The sequence below is a fragment of the Saccostrea cucullata genome, unplaced genomic scaffold (assembly GCF_032062105.1).
Source record: "Saccostrea cucullata isolate Sc308-1 unplaced genomic scaffold, CSIRO_AGI_Scuc_v1 ctg83, whole genome shotgun sequence".
Taxonomy (NCBI): domain Eukaryota; kingdom Metazoa; phylum Mollusca; class Bivalvia; order Ostreida; family Ostreidae; genus Saccostrea; species Saccostrea cuccullata.
Window position 1 is genome coordinate 34,946 of NW_026929751.1, and position 19,552 is coordinate 54,497.

General features: G+C 31.2%; 1 protein-coding gene across 1 annotated transcript; it reads left to right on the top strand.

The window, feature by feature from the left end:
- Positions 1-6,238: 6,238 nt before the first annotated feature.
- LOC134282128 (uncharacterized) lies at positions 6,239-14,828 on the top strand. The gene is made up of 12 exons (XM_062764575.1): positions 6,239-6,332; positions 6,536-6,568; positions 6,794-6,870; positions 7,173-7,244; positions 7,336-7,465; positions 8,644-8,738; positions 8,846-8,917; positions 10,015-10,162; positions 10,855-11,205; positions 13,545-14,114; positions 14,469-14,486; positions 14,747-14,828. The coding sequence occupies exons 1-12, from the start codon at positions 6,302-6,304 to the stop codon at positions 14,776-14,778; spliced, it is 1,629 nt and encodes a 542-aa protein (XP_062620559.1). The 5' UTR covers positions 6,239-6,301; the 3' UTR covers positions 14,779-14,828.
- Positions 14,829-19,552: the final 4,724 nt, after the last annotated feature.

Below are 19,552 nucleotides of genomic sequence, written 5' to 3' on the forward strand. Positions count from 1 at the left end.
TATAGTGTTACTTGCTTGACTGATACCCTATCACTATCTCTGTATTTGAAATGCGAGTTTAAAAAGTCGTAGGCTATTTGTAATTAAACTAATGAACATAAAGGGCGCTTTGGATTTGTATATATGTGATAAATTTTGTTAATTATTCGAAGCAGTCTTAAATGCATTTTCATGTATTACGTTGAAGCAGAACGAATTTTACGCGTCAAGAACGTCCACTGGACAAATATGTTGAACCTCCTAAATGTTGCGTAAAATATTAATTAATGGAGTAAATTTATTAATCTGACATTCAATCTAACCGTTTAGATTAGCACATTTTGAAAAATCAATTATTCCTGTAGTCGATTGGGAAAACGATATAATTTAACGACTCGAAAAAAGGTATTGTATAATTTTTGCACGTCATTTTAGACGCTGGACATTTCTGTTGAACTTGTAGTCTAATTACTAGCTTAAAAGCATGCAGTTTGATATCAACATCAATGAAATATTTCAAATCTATTGAAAAAGCACATTATTTTGATATAATTTTTTTTTTCTATTTAATCTTTCTTGTAAATGAGTGAATTTATTGTCTATATTCATATGCACGTTTTTAATGAAAAGCGTTACAGATTCTTCATCTGTAAAAACTATCGTTTTCTATTTCTTGCCAACATTTAATGCAAAATCGTTGATGAAGTAACAAATGACATGAATTGCTCTTGTTTTGTGAGGAAAATGAAAATTCTAGATTCACTTTTGAACGCTCTACACACGAAAAATGCGCGATCCCCTCTAAAAAATGTAACGCGTTACACGCTTAAAATACCTTTTATTTGCGTTTTAAAATTCTACTTTTTGCATAAAAAATATTTAAATGTTATTTTCTTACAAGAATCGGGTAGTTCTGTTGAAAATCTATCCATTCATACCAAAATCATCCATATTGCGAGTATATTTTTAAAATAACCGAAGAATTTCATAGGTCAGATTTTAAAATTGTAAAATGGCACCAACATCGCGCGTAACGTCTTTAGAATGCTTGTGGACATGTCTTTAAACATACTTGGTCAATTGTTATAATTTAAGGCTAAAAGTGAAAAAAGGTTAACTTTTCTTTTTGAGTGATGAGTGAACAATTTCAGACTCAATCAAGCAGAGCGCCAAATAACTTTGTAGAAAAAATAGGGCTTTTCATTACTGCTCAGCAGTATTTGGTAAGTGAGACGAACTCACAATGAGTCCAAACTCCACGGGTATCATTACCGTTAAGGACTCTGACTTTAATACTTGATCAATTGTGAGTGAGTCTCTACAGCCCTAAGTTGTATAGAGACGTGTGTTTCGTTAACACTCCCTTAGGATTTGCATAATATTAAGCAGATGTTCTTGCTACGTTGTTCAAAGGGACATAAGAGGGCCGTTCAAAAATTACGTGGACTTGTTTCACAGAAAAAATATTTGACGACATAATCGGGCAAAATGTCACACATAATATAAAAGAATCTTTACTTATAATGGTCTTCAAGATTTCATATCAAAATGTTGTAAATTGGTATCAATTTAGAGTGATTTTTCAGGACATATCATTAAGTCACGGAGCAGCAAAATCTTTGACGTCACAGGCATTATAAAAAAATATGTGATTGAGCTTTCATTTTCTCAACATTTTCCCAAGAGTACCTGCACAGTTTGAGTTACCTTATTTACTCAACATCCAAACACCATTTCTTGTCAAGCTTAAAATCTATTAAACAAGTAAAGAATATTCTTTTTTTTTGTTTTAAAACCAAAAACTGCAGGTATTTATGAGATACATGTATAGTGTGATACTGGTGACTCTCAATCACGTTCTTTAAAGTCCGGATGAAGCTTTCATCGATAATCTTCCCGTCCTCCCGTATAGCCTTTTTACAGAGGTCTAAGTAACGGTCTAAAATTTCAATTTGCTATTTGTGGACTAATGTCACGAATACCCTAGTTTACTAAATGTTTTATTATACATATTTTGGATCTATGTTGGCGATATCTCGAGCATTACACATAATTCAACAAAAGTGTGATGCACCGTCAATTCAGGAGACGTCATTTTCACAGTCGTTTTCACGGGTATCGCATCAGAGAAAAATCACTATATTTCTGTTAGTACTTCAAATATCACGTCAGAAATCTAAATACATAATAATAGAACAATTCAAAGATACATTTGAGAAAATTGTCGAAAAATATCGCGAATTATAGAAAAATAATGAGTTAAATTTTGGACTCCGCATGCTTTTGCATCAAATTTTTTGTCGTGCTCCGTACCTCTCCATCAGCGATATCAACATACCGATAATTTTAGTAGAATCTTTTTTAAATACAAAAATTTTGCATAAAATTTATTGGAATCTTTAAGATACATATTTCTGTGAAATTTCATAACTATATGTCGTCTGTAAGAGTAAATAATAGCACAATCCGCGTAATTTTGAACGGCCGTCCTACATGTAATTTGAGATATCAAACTTTGTTTCAAACTTTCATTATACAAATTTCTCAACATATAATCAATGGCAATTGTATATATGAGATGCCTTTTAGATGGTGGATGGTGGGGGATATTTGTAATACAGTGATAAATAAAAAATAAAATATCCTTGTATAAATTTATTTATTTATTAAATTTGACAAAAACCGTATGTGGCGCAAGTCATACATACAGTAAACAAATATATTGTCACATTTTTGTTATATTAAATGCATCACGTATGAAGTTACAAATATTTCCTGTAGATTTTACATCTGTTGGATTAAGAATTTCATAAGATATACATGTATTTTTAAAAAGTGTACAAAATTCACTTTTCATTTGTTTAAAAAGAGGACATACAAATAAAAAATGATGTTCATCTTCAACAACAGTTTGACAATTAATACAGTATCTTTCATCTCTTGGTATAATTGGGTTACAATATCTGCCAACCTCTATCTGTAATTTGTGGGCACTTATTCTCAATCGAGTCAAAAAAGAACGAAGATTCTTTGAAATGGAAAAGTTTAAGTATGGTTGAATTTCAAGCTTGTTTTTTTCTTTCATATTTATTGTATCCTTAAAAACTTTATTTTCAAAATACTTTTTCAAATTATTTTCAAAATCATGTATTGATAATATATTAGCATTTGAACCAATAACTTCATTGAGTATAGTTTGTATACAGTTTTGCCAACATGTTTTTCCATTTTCTGCAAATTTTCCATCCTCTTAATATGCATTGTGGTATGTTGTAAAAGTAAGTTTGAATTCTCTTCATCGGAAACAAGTTTCTGTAATCTGTAATAATATCTAAATAATAATTTATAACTTCTGAAAATAATGGTAAGTGCACCAAACTCTACTCTAACTGCTAAATTAGAAGCTTTATTATGGACCCCTAAAATGTCTTTGAAGATGAAATTTCGAATTTTTTCAAATGGAGTTTTATCAGTCTTTTGTAATTTTCTTAAAATTATTTATCCAGATTTCGGAAGTACCGGTAATATAAAATAATTTTGCATTTGTAAATTTTATTACTGGGTTGAAATTAGAAGCTTTATTATGGACCCCTAAAACGGTAATAGAAAATAATTTTGCATTTGTAAATTTTATTACTGGGTTGAAATAAAAAAAAAACATTTATGATAAAGACTTTAGATTAGACATTTAATGGGAATTTATTGATGAATACTATAATACCCCCTCCCCCTATACTAAGTGTCTTCTAATATTTGTTTGACTGAGCATACTAGTATGTTATGGCTAATATTTATTAACTTTTGATATATCTCATCATTTCTACATCATCATTATTATATTTATATTAGACGAAATTAGATGTTTATTCTCAAGTTCCAATATCTCGCCTTATTTCACCTAAAAGCTTACTAAGGCGAAATGGGAATTATAAAGAAGCACGAACTCTAACTCTTGATTCCCGCCTACATTTTGCACCCATTAAATTCAATATTAATGGCAATTTGGCCATTAATTCTTTGTATAATACAAAGAACAGTTCTATGGTAATTGATTAATCATTTTAGTTCCAGCGCTAGATAGTAAATTATCATTAATTCCAGCTCTTGAAAAAAGGGGGGTAGACGATATTTTCTGGTGAAATCGAACTTTCAAGAATCCCCATATTTTGAAATAGTCTTAAATATGATAAAACGTATCTCATATCTTTTCTTATGTTTTACGCAAATAAATAAAACATATATGAATTAATAAAATACAATTATTTAGTTGTAAATAGCTTTAAAAGTGGTGAAAAATCAGCATTTTTTCCGTTTTTTTGTCTATAAACATATGTCCCCCCCGTGAAACACAAATAGTTTTGGCATAAATTTGTAAAATGACAGTCCATATTACCTGTAAAAAGAAATTTTTGTTTCACTGGGGGGGGGGGATGTTTTAAAAATATTTTCCGTTGATTTCTATAGTGAAAAACACAAGTTTTACCAAAATTATAGAGTTATCTCTCTTTGATATCCCAAATAAGTAACGTTTTATGAAAATTCATATAAATATCAGGGGCGAATCCAGCAATTTTTGAAAGAGGGGGTTCCAGGGTTGTTCCCCTATTACCTCCCCCCTTCCCAATACATACTCTCAAGCAAAGATTCACAGACTTGTATGGAAATATCTAAGGTTGTGCTAAGTACTATCTTTGTTTTATGGCCCTTTTTTTTCTTTCTTTTTTTCTTTTTTTTTAAAAAGCGTACCCCCAGTACGAACAAAACAACAAATACAAAATAAACAAAACCAAACCAAAAAAAAAAAAGTTTAAAAAAATACGGAAGCCTTAAAATTGAATGGATTTGTATCATTTCCGAAGAGTATAAAGAATTTTCTTTAAGAATTTGAAAAACGTTTTTTTGGGGTGGGATGCGGGTGGGCTTTATAGCAAAGTTACATGTTAGTTCCTTCAATAGATCTAGATATGATAAAAAACGGTACAAGTATAGCCAACACAGCCAAAGATCGAGGGAATCCAATATCATATTAAATTTCGCATGCTACATACAAGATCTAGATATATGAAAATAAGTAGAATATTTTCTACCATTCTCTCATAAAAAAAGTATAATAGAGAAGGTGATTGGAGGAAACTTAATGTGTGAGAATCTCTGTATTCAATAAATAAGTGGGACGAACAAATACAAATGTATATAATCTCGGAAAACGTTTTATCCCCTCTCACTCTCCAAAAAATAAAGGGGGGGGTCCAACCCCCGGAACCCCCCCCCCTCTGGATCCGCCAATGCATATCTATAAAAAGTTTGAAAATCATTCGAATGACTTAGAGGTAGGCGGGAGAACAATACTATCGTTCGTAGTTCTTTTACAGTTTAGGCGAAATGGGAACAAACCAAGAAACTTTAATCTAAATAACTACAAACTTTAGCTAACAAATACAGACCAAAAAAGAAAAAAATAAAAACCACATAAAGCAGGCTGGTTGTCTGTCTGTACTGCTTCAAAATGAGGCAATTTTCTGACATACCGGGGTAGTAGTTAATTGAGTTGTCTTTCTTTGTTTGGTTTAGAAGGGTTTGTTCCTATTTCGCCTTAACTGTAAAATTTAGCATTCCCATTTCGCCTTAGTAAGGTCTCAGGTGAATTAAGGTGATGAAGATTAATAATATATTTAGCACATAGTATTTTTAAAAAAAAATACTTGGTATTACATGTATTATTTCATTCACTATATTCATAAATTCCCATTAACTGTTAAATTCAATCTAAAAAATTTTATGATTTAACCCAGTGATAATATTTACAAATACTAAAATTCCCATTTCGCCTTAGTACTTTTTGACTTTTTCTTACATGAATTTCACAGTTAAGGCGAAATGGGAACACACCTTTAGAAGTTACATTATAGTAAGCATTTAAAATATTAAAATCTTGGATACTGTTAAAGAGGTATAATTGATTTCGATTATTTGTGATGTATTTGTAATTATAAAATTAATTATTCTATTCGAAAGTTATCATATAAAATTAATTTTCACCGAAAACGACATCTTTAACAAGTTGACCACTAGAAGGATTCGAAGCACTGAGAAAAAATATATAGATTTCTGTTAACATTTATTTCAACAATCTTTAATTTTTACAAACATAGAAACAGACATTTTCATGCATTATCAGGGTCGGAACAGACAAAGACAATCGAAGGTTACTTGGTGTCAAAAGAGAGCGATTCTCCTAGGTCACAAGCACTTGATAAGGAATATTACAACAAATTTCGTAAAATTATAATCTTTTTCGACGGCCGGACACCTCTCAATCTTCATGGCCAGTTTCCGGTATTTCCTTGCTGCAGGTATGTATGTTTAGAAATTTTATGTCATTTTACCCCATTTAAAACAGCGGGGACAGTGAAGTTTGAAAATGTCTTCAATCAAGCTGATGATATCCCTTACGTAAGATTCAATTATTAAATCATAAGATTCTTGTCATTTCACATTTGTAATGACTTCATCGGCAGATTATCTAAAAGGTTTTGCTTTTTCCTAAATTTTTCAGTGGTAGGTGTCACTATTTTGGCTGTTGCAGAAGGTATTTTTTTTTTCTCCTTTTATCATAAGAAAGCATTTTATAAAGTAACTTATAAATATGTTTTTTGGCTTACTTTCTTACCCCAAAATATAATTTTAAAATCGGTATAATTGTGTTATATTATATAGCTAGTGTGTATTGTTTATTTGACTTTCTTCGTTACCAAAACAAAGAAATACATTATGTGAGGGAAAAGCTAATTAAAATACTCTGTGAATGTTCTAGGATTGCAATGTCTGCAATGTACTGGAGTGTCATTCCCTCAAGACTGCACCACTGTGGTTAACTGTTCAGACCATTACGTACGTGTATTTTTTTAATCAATGGTTGTTAGTCTTGAGTAGTTCCATATAAAATTCATTAAGCAATTTTGCAATGATTATCATATTATATGTATAAACAAATTTTACAGAGTATTGACATTTGAAAAGGCCTTTTAGTATTCTTTCGTGTCTTAAGAAAATAAGCTTAATTTCTTGTCTTTATTATTTTTTTTAAAACTAAAATCTATCTTGGGTAAGAATTGGACCCTTTTTCTACTGAGAGCCATCATTAAAGGGAATAGCATTTTTCTGATAATAATGTCATAAATTCCTTTTTTTAGCGATGTTTTACAGATTTCTATGTGACAGAACAAGGGTTTCTATATTACGACTTGGGATGCCGAATAGAAGATGTAAGTAAGCCCTGTTCTCAAAATGCAGAATGCGTTTTTTGCTCGTTTTATCAGGAACAAAAATACCGATTTCTGAATACTTCTTTTGCAGACTTGTAGGGTACTAAATGGCCGGAAACGAGCAGTGACACAGCCTGTCAAGAGGCAGTTTGAAAACCTCCATCTTTGCGAGGAATGTTGTACGAAAGAATTCTGCAATAGAGATGGATGTCCTGACAAAAGTAAGTCAATGACCTCTTATTGTTCTCATGATCTCATTTCATGAAATATGGAGACAACGAACAGTGATCAAACACAGAAATAAGCGAAACAATACATATCGGGGGTAGAGCAAATTGGAACTTCTTAAAAATCAGAGGTTGGCTCAGGTGCCATGGAGGAGTAAGCATTCTCTGTCCACGTCTCGCTACTAAAAAATGGTTGACAATTTAGTTTGAAATTTCCTGTCAGCATTTGACTTCGGATGTCCTAGATAGAATGTATTTGCTAACGAGGTGGTTGTAGTGACCATAGAACTTGCTTGCTGATGATGACTTTAAACGAGACTGGTAATATCATTTTGTCAAAAGCTTGCCTTGTTTTCGAAATTGATCCTTATCTGAATGGAAGAAGTTATTTATTATTGATAATCTATAATTCGTCGTCGATGAAACATCTAAATGTCGAGTCGAAAGCAAAAGCAAGTGTTTTCTTCTTCTCATATATAAGTTTAAATAAATTCTGCTTCATATGAATACAAAAAATAAGTCTGTTGATAACGGTACCCAGGGAAATTTCGAGAAGACAACATCTCCAAATACTACATACGTAAACATTGCCGATAAGGAATACAAGCATCTCTTTAATATCAATTTCAAAAACCGTGTGTGTACAATCACCATGTTTTAACAAAATGATTTTACGAATACCCATTGACAAAATAAGTAAATTTACGAGTTTCATTTGTATTGAAAAGGCAGCTCATTGTGATGTAAAAGATCCAGAACTTTAATATATCGTGGGGAATGGATCTATAAAGTGTTGAAAAGTCAAACGTATCGATGTTTTTGATTTTGGTAAAATTTGATTTTTTTTTATATTTATAAAAAGGACATCTTTAAAGCAGTTTCAGAGAAATCAGGGGGAAGAAACTGGGCCTACGATATCAAGATTGTGGGTTTTTTTTTTTTTTATAAAGAAATGAATTCTTGTTTCCTTTTAAGATTGAGAAATTGTTTAAAATATTGATGCAATGAAAATAAAAGAACAGAACGAAATAAATTAACTAAATAAATAACAAAAGAAAGACCTTCTAGAGGCTTCAAAATTATCTTAATGCCTCATTTTCAGCCATGACTTCTTAATATTTGAAATCTTGAATGTAATAAAATTAAAAAAAAAAGTTTTGATTTTATTGTAGCCGTGAACATGGTCAACGGCACCGTCTGTTTTAAATGTTCTGATGCAGCTAACCCTGGAACATGTGAAAAAGTGGATGTCTGTAATTACGATGAGGTACCAAATTTCACAAATAATTTTTAAATTGTAAATAAAATAAATGAAAAACATCAATATTTCAAATTTCTAATTCCATTTGTATAAAAATATGTTCTGTTTTATAGACTTGTCTAGCGACATTGGTCCTTACAGAATTGTTTCAAGAGCGGTATCAACTTCGATGTGAGAAAAAACACGTGAGTACATTTATATTTGTTTAGAATTATATTTTAAAAGTTTGACAGTTAGTATGTAAAGAAGTTGAAAAAAAAGATACATCTATATATATTGTCATGCATATGATAGCAATTCCTGTTCGTAGATGTTTACATCTTAATGTACTCACCTAAATATTTAGATAACAAGGGAAGAAGCTATAATAACTTTATTATTTACATGAAAATCTTCAGGAGTGAAAATAAAAATTGCAAAGCCTAAATTCATATCATCATGCCACTTCCAGACTTATTCCAAAATATGATAGAGCTGCTACAGTAAAAAAATATAAAAAGGAAACAACCAAGCTTTGAAAAAAAATAATCATTTACACCCATTTGAACCCAAGGGTGAAAATAAGAATTCTGAAACCTCATTGCACATTTTCAGGATACATCCAAACACCACTGATCTAAAAGAATATTTGGTTAATTAGTGCATACATAATAAAAGATTTAATTGAACAAGGTTATTTTGTAGAAAAAAACATCCCTCAATTCCCAGAATCGAAACTCTATTACCTTATTGCACTTCTTAAAAAGACCCCTTCATATCTCTAAATATGAATGTGCTACTGCAATTACAGAAGAGAAATTCAAGGACACCTAGGATATAACAATATATCTTTCGTTTCGTTTAATTGGCCATTCATATGTTATTTGCAACAAATTTATAGCATTACCTATTAAGAGACACACACACACACACACACACACACACACACACACACAAAATTACAGCTCAAAAGTTTCCGTTCAATTGGTCGCCAGCGTGGCGCAGTGGTTAGAGCGTCTGCTCTAGAGTCGCAAAGTAAGGAGTTGATCCTTACGTCCCGGTTTCGAATCCCGCTGTAGGACGTGGAGACCGGTCCTTCGGATGAGACCGTATAAAACAAGCTTTTGAGTCGCAGTAGGAGCTGGCAAGAAAAAGATCCCTCCCTGCTCGAGTGCCGAGTATAGGACAAAATTTGCAGCTCTCCACCAGCAAGTGGTGGCGTCTCCATATGAGTGAAAAATTCTGGAGAGGGACCTTAAACAATATACAATCAATCCGTGCAATTGTCTTTTTTTATATAAAGGTGTGTCAGGATTCTGTAGGAGGGCAGTTTCATGGACATCCTAAATCGTTACCTATTGCTTTCGGTAAGAGACAGTTCCAATTTCCCCTAACGGAATGCCAATACTGCTGTGACGACAACTTTTGTAACAACAAAGAATGCGTGAAAGGTGATACTTTAATTTAAATATACCAAAAACAGTTCTGACATCAAATTTATATTTATGTCAGGATATTTTGATTAATTTTTTTATTTTGATTTATATATTTAAAGTTTGGTGTGCTATACGAAACGATTTAATTACATTTATCTTTTATTAAGAATACAAAATAAAATGAATAATTATAATGTGCTTTGCATTCATATTTGACCGCTTGAGTTTTTACAAATTTACAAATGAATCTGGTGAAGGGATGACAAAAACATATTGCAAACAAACACGTCTTTTTTTTAAGGATACCCATCGCTTCTTCTCAAGCATTTCGGACAACCACATATATATAATAAAGACATTGCATCATGCTTCCATGGCAACCCCTGTTATTTAGATGCAGGAAGCCTTTAAATTGTAGAGTTTATGAAGTTTAATTAAACGTAAAGATATGCAGAAGAAGGGTACTCACCTCTTTATAGTTGATACTTCGGTAAATAGGAAGCGGTTTCATTTTTTGTAATAAATATAACCGAAGTGTTTTTTCTCTCAGCTTGCCGGAAAGGCCCGTTAAGATACGTTTGGAGCATATCCAATGCTATGCATGTCTTTTTTCAGATGTGATATCCGAAAATCGAAAGTTGAGGGAAAATTGTATTCTGTTTGGTGATTTTAACATACATGTTTAAAAATATCATTGTGTATTGAAGGAGCACCTACAACAAAACAGCCCACTACTACAACAACTCATAAAATAACAACTCACAGGACAACCCATCCTTCAACACATCCTACAACCCACCCAACGACTCATCCTACACACCCCAAAACACATGTCCACGTGACCCATCCCACGACAACAACAGCAAAACCAACTCACAGAACCCATCCCCCGACCACCACAACTCACAAAACCCACCCAACAACCACCACAACTCATAGAACCACGCCTAGGACTACCACAACAACCACCCACAAAACAACAACGACGACTCATAAAACAACAACAACGACTCACAAAACAACAACAACAAAATTAACGACAACCACAACAATCCCGGGTAAATATTTTTCATCATATGCATTTTTTCTTAATTATTTTCCTGCAAAAGGATGAATATACTTAAGGACACAAGAACTTTGCGACAAAATAAAGAACAAGATAGGGAAAGACCCAGTTTTGGCCCCTAATTTTGAGTTTCTTTCAAAATGATGCAACAGTTTATAAATAAAAACCTGTTGTCACCCCTGTCACAAAATGAGTATTGTTTCTAAGTTTTGAAATATACAGAGGTCAGAAAATAAAAGGTCAATTATTTTTTCGAATTTCCTCATTTATATGCAAATTTTTATCGATTTTACAAAACATTTTTTTTCGGAAAACATCAGAACTAAGGAAATTCGATGTCCTACTTCTGCACCCTCTAGTGGCTTCCACGTTAGCTTTGAATCCAAATTAGTGCTGGTTTTAAAGCAAGCATCATTTTATGTTCTTAACTACAAACTATCACAATTTTACCAGTGTTCTGATTTTTACATCAAATATGGGGCCAGATTTGGCCGGTATCCTACCTTGTCCGTTCAAAACAAGCCACAAAATTAATTTAACTTTCAATAGAAGCATCTTTCTTTGAAGGGGGCCGACTGTAGTTTCCATTGAGCAATATTTCGCGCTTCATCGTAAAATGAAGCTTATTTACTGTTTATAAGCAATTTTTTCACTTAATTAAGAAAAAATGATAAAATTAAGAAATTATAGGTTGAAAAATTTAATTGCAATTTCATATATCAGATTTTTAAAACGATTTTTCAACTGATAGTTAGATTGGCGTAAAATCTTGTTTTTGACGTTATGAAAACATGAAGCTCTGAAAGAAGGGGTAATAAAAATGCTATAAAAGAAAAAGTAATAAATATATGCTCCTGAAATTTAAAAGATAGAAATTTGAGAATCTTCCCTTCATTTTTATATTTTTGGTATATATCCTTTGTATTCCTCATATTTTGTGGTACTCTATAAAAACAGGAAAATTCGTTAATTTTTGGTATTTTGAGATGTCCCCTCTGGAAACGAGACGGTAGAATTTTGTGTTTCTTTCATATAATGTGTAATTTGGTGTTACTCATGGTGTGCCAAAAAATGGCACTTTCCTATATAATCCTATAGTAAATGTACCTGTATTTTGAGACGGTCCCTTATAAATACCTGGACGGTAGATTTTCGCCAAACTTGGCATGTACACCTGAATCAATGTAAGTTATATAGTATAAAACTAAAGAGTTTCGCTATTGTAGTTTTCACGCAATAAAACCCCAGTCGGCCCCCTTAATTGCAGGATTGGTCACTATCTAATCTTCAACTCCACATTATAGCATTAATTAAAAGTAATTGTTTACAAAATACGAATTTGTTATCACATATTTTCTTGAATTTCCATAAGTTCATTAGGACGCCTAATTTTTTCTTCCTTGATATAAAGTCAGGTCATGTTTGTCTATTATCTCCTTTTAAGAATTGATGAATATTTACATCATTAATGTTGTGTCAAAAGAAGGCCAATAAACAAACATGTGTTCATGGTTTAAAACAGAAAAAAAACTTGTTTCTTCTTTCATTTGTTTCCTTTGTTACAGAGGGTTGTGATATTTTGAATATTAATAATTAACCATGTGATTTCTTACCTCAAGCTACTCTGAAAATAATAGATTTCTTCACCTGACATAAGGTAGCATGTTTTGTGCTAGAACTAGGGCACTGAACTATATAATGTTTAATTGTTTAAAATAAATGATTTTAATATTCGTTAATTTCATATGTGCGTGTTCTTATTAGTAAATTCGTTTCAATAAAACTACTTGTGCCTTACAAAGAGTAAGATAAGAAAGAATGATCTCGCATATTTTTATACATACCATTGTTATTCATATTGCTAGCTCCGCTTCTCATGCTACCTTATGTTCAGTCAAGGGCAGATAAGTATAAAATCTATATTTTGGAACGAAGTACGGACAAAAAACAGAGTTTTTTTTTGTTTAATAGTTTAAAATCATTTAAACATTATATTTGGAATTTTTTGGAATTTGAAAAGAATTTTTTTTAGCAAATGTAGAAAAGTGATATATTAAACATACTAAAGCAATAGAAGCGACCAAGAAAGGTCCAACAGTGCAGTCATCCTTTGGGGCAAATATTCAAAACTTTGTAAACTTCATATTTCTCTGGAAGGTGTCAAGTAGATTTACGATATATTTCTCTCGTTTTGTTTTCCGGTGTATTTTTATGAATATTGAAAACAGCTTCTTAAAGATTTTCGCAATGTATTCGTTAAAAAACGATTATTGTAATAAAATCGATGTCCTAATGTTAATGAATAATGCAATCAAAGTTCCTTCAATTCAGTGTGTGGTCCAAAGGCAGCAGATATTGTTTTCGTTTTGGATGCTTCAGAAAGTCTGAGCCGTGACGATTTCGAAATTGAAAAGGAATTTGTTTACAATTTCACTAAAAAGTTTAAGATTGGCCGGGACAATGTTCAGTTTGGATGTATAACTATTGGGGATACCGTACGAAATGACTTTTATTTAAACACCTATCATGATAGAAATCAGCTTCTGCATAAAATTCAAAGTCTCACGTTCTTGATGTCTGGAACCAACACAGCAGAGGCTTTGAAATTTGTGAGGGAAAACGCATTTTCTCACAGCCATGGTGGGCGTCATTCTGCTTCTCGAATTGTGGTCGTTTTAACCGACGGTAAATCCAAAGATACAAACCAAACGATAGCAGAAGCCAAGCATTTGCAGCACCAACACACTACTGTCCATGCGATCGGGATCGGAAGTCTGGTAAATACTCAAGAATTGGCGGCAATTGACTCAAATGGTAAACCTGGCACAGTCAGTGGATTTGATGTACTTCATACAATGGGAGATTACCTCATGGAAATCGCTTGTCCTGGCAGTCATACAGGTAAGCAAAAATTTTCCAAAAAGTATTCAATATGATTATGATAAAAAAAATTAGATTTGGTGAAAGCACTATTTTTGATTGCTGTCATAAAGATACTTTGATATTAACATATTAGAAGCTATCTGTTTTCCGTATCGTTTGAAAGCTAGTTAGGAATGACTTCATAATTGTATCACTGAAAATTCATTTTGTTTGCAGGAACACATGGTCAATCAGGTAACTGCAATCTTTTTTTTTCAATATTGTGATATCTAATATACTAGTAGCTAAATGTTTTGCCGTTCCAGCAAAATATTTCACGGCTATATTTAGGATTGTTGATAAATATACATCGAAAATTGCTTTTGTTTGCAGGAACACATGGTGATTCAGGTATCTACTATCTGTATTAACTCAAATCTTTTGATTCCTGAAATAGTCCATAAACTACAAAAAATAGTTTTCATGTTTAGGTATTCCAGTACACGTCATAACTATTTAATTTTTTGTAATCTTTTGTTTTTGGTCAAGTTGGTCATCACTAGTTGAATTCAATGTTATTCTTTTAAATTATTGATTGTTTGATGAGATTGTATATTTTACACATAGTTTTAGACGCAATTTTTTCTGGATTTTTTTCTCTTTCATTGCAGGTGCACATGGACACCCCGTACTTGTTGGTTAATCTAATTTTTCTCAAATCTTCGAATAAATATGAAAATTGTATTTTGTCAATCGGTTCTGTTTTTTTTTAATTCAGAACACACATAATAATTTATGAAAGATGGTCTTCATTAATAATTCATTCATAATGGGAATACTGACAAGGAAACAAATTACTCAAAACTGCGGGTTATAACGGGATATAACTACATGATAGGGGCGGGTTGGACGATGGCGATGGGACGGCTGAAGTCATCCCATTTGTGTTACCAGTACGTATATTGTCCTCTCCAAATTTAAAATTTTTGTATTAAAAAATAAATTGAAAAATTATAAATTTAAGTAAAGGACAATAGTCTTAATGATAAAACTGTGATCAATAAAACATTCTAATTATTTCAAAATAATGCAATACGATGGACTTGTGTTTTTGAGGACACTCAGATATATTCGTTTTTATAAATGAAATTGAATATATTTGATTAATATAACGTTACTGACATTTCTAAATGTCGAAATAAAGGTCGCATCAATCTTCTCTTTAATACAGTAGTATTTCAAATAAATTCTGCGTTATTAAAAACAAAGACAGGCCGGTTCATAAATGAACACAATTTGTGCCCATGGAATTTCAATAGATTGATGGATTATACTGCTCTAAAGATGAACTTATCAATGTATTTGTGTGTAGAAAAGGAAACATTGCTGAAAATGATCAGCCAGAGGATAGAAAAAGTAGAATTAAAGCCAAATTTATCTAAATAGAGTTGTAATTATGAACTATTACAGTAATATGATTTTTATTGCGGACTCTCTTTTAATTCATGTTTCATATAATCACATGGTTTGCATATAGATCAAGAAAGCTCTTCTTACCTATGAAATTAAATAACAGCATTTACTTATGTACAAAAATTTCACGTTGCAAAGATATTTAGGGGTTTATAAAGAGCATAGCGTACATCTCTATCTTTTCTGTACCTGTGGGTTGAATCAATCTGCTGTACGTGTGCCCTATTTTCCATAGATGCAGATAAATGTATATACATATTCGTTAAAGGATTCGGTAAATCAACACCATAGGTACTTCTTATCAACTTTGCTTCAGAAATATTCACTAAATAAAATAAGTTGTAATATAATTTTTCCCAAGTGAATCTGAGCTGCATATAATATATATATCAATTGCTTTCAGATCAAAAAAGATATAGAATATTTAATGACATAAGCGACATTAAAATGACATTTCAAACTTAATGATTGAACAAGGAAGTCTTATATCTTCGGAAGATATAATAAAACTTTGAGAAATAATAGAACATGTAATCTTTGTCAATTAGGTAATAGAAGATGAATTCCGTTTTGTGTTAAAATGTCCACATTATAATACATTAAGACAAAATACATTAAAAGCTACTACTCCCGAAGACCAAGTGTCTTGAAATTGGTACAGTTACTAAGTACACAGAATGTAAAAGAATAATGTAATACTGGAATTTTTTTTGCAATTAGGGAGTGCATCAAGAACAGTTTCTTTAACTCATTTATAAATTATCGAAAATATTATATGTTTTTTACATGCTGTATGTTTATTTCATTATTATATGTGTTAAAATGTATGATTGTAAACCTTGTCTATGAGATGTATGTCTCTTGACTTCAATAAATTGAACTGGATGTTTTAAAGCAATTTGATTTCTGTACTACCCCGGTATTTATTTTTATTTATACTGACGATAGTATAGCTAGACTACTAACGACATAGTTTTAATTAATTCACTTTTTCATTGATTTCATAACATTAAGGGGATTTCCAGATTCATAAACATATATTTATTTACCAATCTGTTGTCATAGTGCAGAAAAAAATGAAGCATAAACACTTTCCGTTTATCTATACCGTCGTTAGCAATGTAGAAACTCACACCTGATTAATAAGAGGTTTACAAAGTATATTATGTGAGAGCAAAGATTTAATAACTGTACTTATTGATATTTCATAAGAAAAAGGGAAATAGTGCAACCAAAACTGGAAATGAAATAATGAGGATGGGTATGAAATATTTTCGTTATGTGTTGATATAACATTAATAAACGCCAAAATGATTCGTTTACTTTTTCAATGTTTTAAATCAATGATATCCCACTTTATAAAGCAGAATTGGTAATTTTTTTTTTTAAAAATGACAACTTACAAAAATGCAATTAATATCTGCTACAGGAGAAACCCTCATAATCACAAACTGAATATTTTTCTTTTAAAAGAGTTGTTTAGACTTCATTGATGATACGGTGGGAATGCATATTCATGTGACTCTGAATATAATTTTTGTCCAGTTTCCTTTTTAATTCCTCTCAGCCAATAAATCTAGGGTTTCATAAGTTATTATCCATGTCTTTCAGAAATATTCCACATGTATTCAATGTTTCAGTAGTATATTACATACAATGTTATCATGATTTTTGAATTCTTTAAGGATAAAAATTCCATGAATTCGGTTGCATTATAATGCAATAAATATCTGTTAAAAGATATAATAATAGAGCAATATAATATTCAGTACGAGAAGAAAAAACGGCCTCATCTAAAAAAAGGATATAATAATAGAGCAGTATAATATTCAGTACGAGAAGAAAAAAACGGCCTCATCTAAAAAAAGTTTGTAAAATATTTAGTTACGAGGCAAAATTTATCATAATGATAGGACCAGTACAAAATAAATATCTCATTAAAAACGTACATGTCCCATGGCTTTCGTATTAAAAAAACTGTCCTATGCCTTTAGATTTATGAAAAAGTTACTGCCCAATGGTTACATCTTGATTTTTGTGAGAATATTGCAACAAAAAGTACAATGTGAACAATTACATCTACCTCGTTTGTGTATTAACTGAAGGAGTTTGTTACTTTGTTAAAGTTTGCATGCAACATTAATTTGAAGTTTTATGCTACACTTCGTTTGATTTGAAAAAAAGTTTAACTATGAGTAAATACAATGTATTCTAGTAAGATTGCCTACTTATAGTTGAATGATAGTGATAATACTGTCCATAACTTAGTAATAAATCTTCAGAAGGCCCATGTTTAAGATATGCAAGATTTGTTCCTCGGTCATTTTATGGAAGAATAAAGGAAAACTATCAGATATAACTCAATTTTTTAGATATGATATCTCAAGCTGCCAACTATCATTTGGCAAAGAAAAATTTCATACATTTTAGTTTTAAAATTTGATCACTTTTGTATATGTTTTGTACATAGAGAGCTCTTCTTCTAAAGGAGATGAATATAGCCTAAATTGGCCACAACCACCCAGTCCTCTTAAATGGCACTTATCCAACAAAGAGAAAATATGACGTTGTTTTAGACACTTTGACATTTATCATCCGTGCACCGTAGGGTGATATAACACGTACCTAAAAATCTCATATTTTGCTAAATTATGCATAAATCTATCTAAAATTTATAATTGATGCAAAATGTACTAAAGGGTCGTGAACATTTTAGAACGCAGCTAGGGATGAATACTTTTCACAGACAACTTGTCCACGATTTTACCTGACAACCCTCCTAGTGCAGAAAAATGGATCTAAATTATGGCATTAGTACTTTTCCTTTATCTGTACTGTTTACTAATATAGAAACTTAAACAAACCTGGTTGATAAGGGGTTCAGAAAGTATATTATGTGAGAATAAATTTTTAATAACTGAACTTATTGATATTTCATATAAAGAAAAAGGAAAAGTGCATTTAAAACTGGTTATGAAATAATGAGGAAAACAGATATATTTTCGTTGTATGTAAATGTAAAAATTAAGTTAATAGTATCTTGATTTTTGAATTTTTTTAATGTATACGGATTCCAGAATTTGTGCAAATAAGAACGTGGTTTAGGTAAATTTTATGAAATATGGAACTAAGGAACCATAATCATACTAAAAATTCAATACATTGTATCTATACGAATCAGGAGCAGAGCAATAGATATCAGGCCAAAAAAGGTTACATATGTACATTGTTTTAAAGCAACGTGATTTCGTTAATTATTAATTTTTATTTATATTGAAGATACTATAGACTTCAATCGCAAGATATATCTTGTTGATATTTTGGGTCATTTGTTTAGTTACATGACCTTAAAAAAAATTAAGAGGGTTTCCAGATTTATAAACAAGCATTTTTGATTTATTGTCAAAGTGCGGACAAATTGGAGCGAAATTATGATATGAGTACTTTCCTTTTATCTATACTACTGTTACTAATATAGAAACTCATATCTGATTGAAAAGGGTTCACGAAGTAAATTATGTGGGAGCAAATTATAAATAACTGCACTTATTGCTATTTCATTAGAAAAAAGATAATATAAAAGTGCATTTAAAACTAGGTATTAATGAAATTACAAAAGATGACTATGACATATTCTCGATATGTATGTTTAGATCATTCATTTATTTCTTCACTATTGTTTAGAGCCAGTGTAAATCGATGATATTCCACTTTATAAAGCAGAATTGGCAAGTTTTTTTTTTTAAAGGCAACTTTAAAAAAAAAATCACCTAACATCTGCTACAAGAGAAACCCTCATAAGCATAAACTTACCGGGTACTATATTTTTTCTCGGGATTTGTTTAGACTTCATTTATGAAACGGTATAAATGTGAAACCTCTTGACTCTGAATATGATTTTCTACCTTTTTCTTCTCAGCCAATAATCCTGGTTAATTTTTATGTCTTTTAGAAATATTCTACTTGTGTTTCCAATAGCATATTACAGACAATATTATCTTGAT